Source organism: Rhagoletis zephyria, unplaced genomic scaffold (assembly GCF_001687245.7).
Source record: "Rhagoletis zephyria isolate East Lansing unplaced genomic scaffold, Rhagoletis_zephyria_1.1 Rzeph_scaffold_62905, whole genome shotgun sequence".
Taxonomy (NCBI): Eukaryota; Metazoa; Arthropoda; class Insecta; order Diptera; family Tephritidae; genus Rhagoletis; species Rhagoletis zephyria.
In genome coordinates this window covers 316-1,532 of record NW_016219956.1, presented here as the reverse complement: position 1 = coordinate 1,532, position 1,217 = coordinate 316, and the positions used below count along the sequence as shown (strand labels likewise).

At 44.2% G+C, this 1,217-nt stretch overlaps 1 protein-coding gene across 1 annotated transcript; it reads right to left on the bottom strand.

The window, feature by feature from the left end:
• Window positions 1–162: 162 nt before the first annotated feature.
• On the bottom strand, window positions 163–862 carry LOC108356662 (intraflagellar transport protein 56-like; the record flags this gene model as incomplete). Its single annotated transcript, XM_017607761.1, has 2 exons — window positions 163–385; window positions 453–862. Coding segments are annotated over 2 exons (633 nt in total), but the record flags the coding sequence as incomplete, so codon positions are not given.
• Window positions 863–1,217: the final 355 nt, after the last annotated feature.

Below are 1,217 nucleotides of genomic sequence, written 5' to 3'. Positions count from 1 at the left end.
CCGAACCGATTTGCTGACCCAACGCTGCATGCACCACACCCTTGAGTATATACTCATGCGGCACGGTGGGCTGTAATTCTTTGATTAGCGCATGCGCCTCCTGCACATTGCCACTCTTCAAATGGTATATGGCCAAATTGAGACGTGCTTCTGGCACGATATTCAAGAGTGCCAGAAATGTTTGCATTGCTCNGCAATATTTTGTATCTCCTGTTCGGCTACGCGTCCATTAAACAGTCGAAAACGATTGCACGCTTTCAGATTAGTGGCAATGGTGCTGTCTTTATGCTTAGTCAGATATACGTCGAGCACCTCTTGTGACATGTCATAGTAGTCCAGCTTGTAGAAGCACAATGCCAAGTAGACATTGATGGCCAAGTAGTCTCTGAAATGTTTAAAAAACATTTAATGCTTAGGATTGTATCTGAGTATGGGTATGACCCTTCGCGTACTTATTATCCAACAGCAATCGTTTATATATATCGATTGCATCTTGATAGTGTGCTCGTAAATAATGCATCGATGCCAGACTTAACTGATCTTCCACATCTACCCGCAGTGAAGCTTGCAATTGCGTCACCTGTGCCTCATTGCCGAATTTTTGCGCCAGATGAAAGAGTAGACGCACCTTCAGGGGTGTATTCGGTGTCTGTTCAATCAATCGATGTGCCTCTTCATACATTCCCAAATAGAACATACAAACGGCAATGTTGAGCGCTATGTCCTCCGTCGCAGGCTCAACATTTCTTATGCTTTTGTATTGTTGTAGCGCCTGTTGATAGTCCCCCAAATGAAAGCTACAGAAGGCTATCCACTGATCAGTTAACAAGTGCTGCTCGTCGTCTTCATCTTCGCCTGAGAACTGTTGGAAGGGTATTTAAAAAATATTACCAAATACCAATAAAGAAAAAATTGAGTTACTAAATGAATCGTTCAGTCTTCACGAGAACACCACTGACAACTTCGACGAAGTTTGACGTCGAAAAGATGCAATCGCTACGGACAGCTGAGAACTTTCACAACAGTCTCTCAATACTACTTAAAGAAGCAACTCTTCGTCTTCAAGATATATGTAAATGAGCACTGGGATCCCATATCCCAATCTCTTCGCACCGCTGTGGAAGAACTCACGCTGGTATGACGACGCAGCATATATAGCCGCCATGCAGCCAATTGCTACGCGAGCGACAATTAAGAGGGAAGGGGGATGTCTGGGA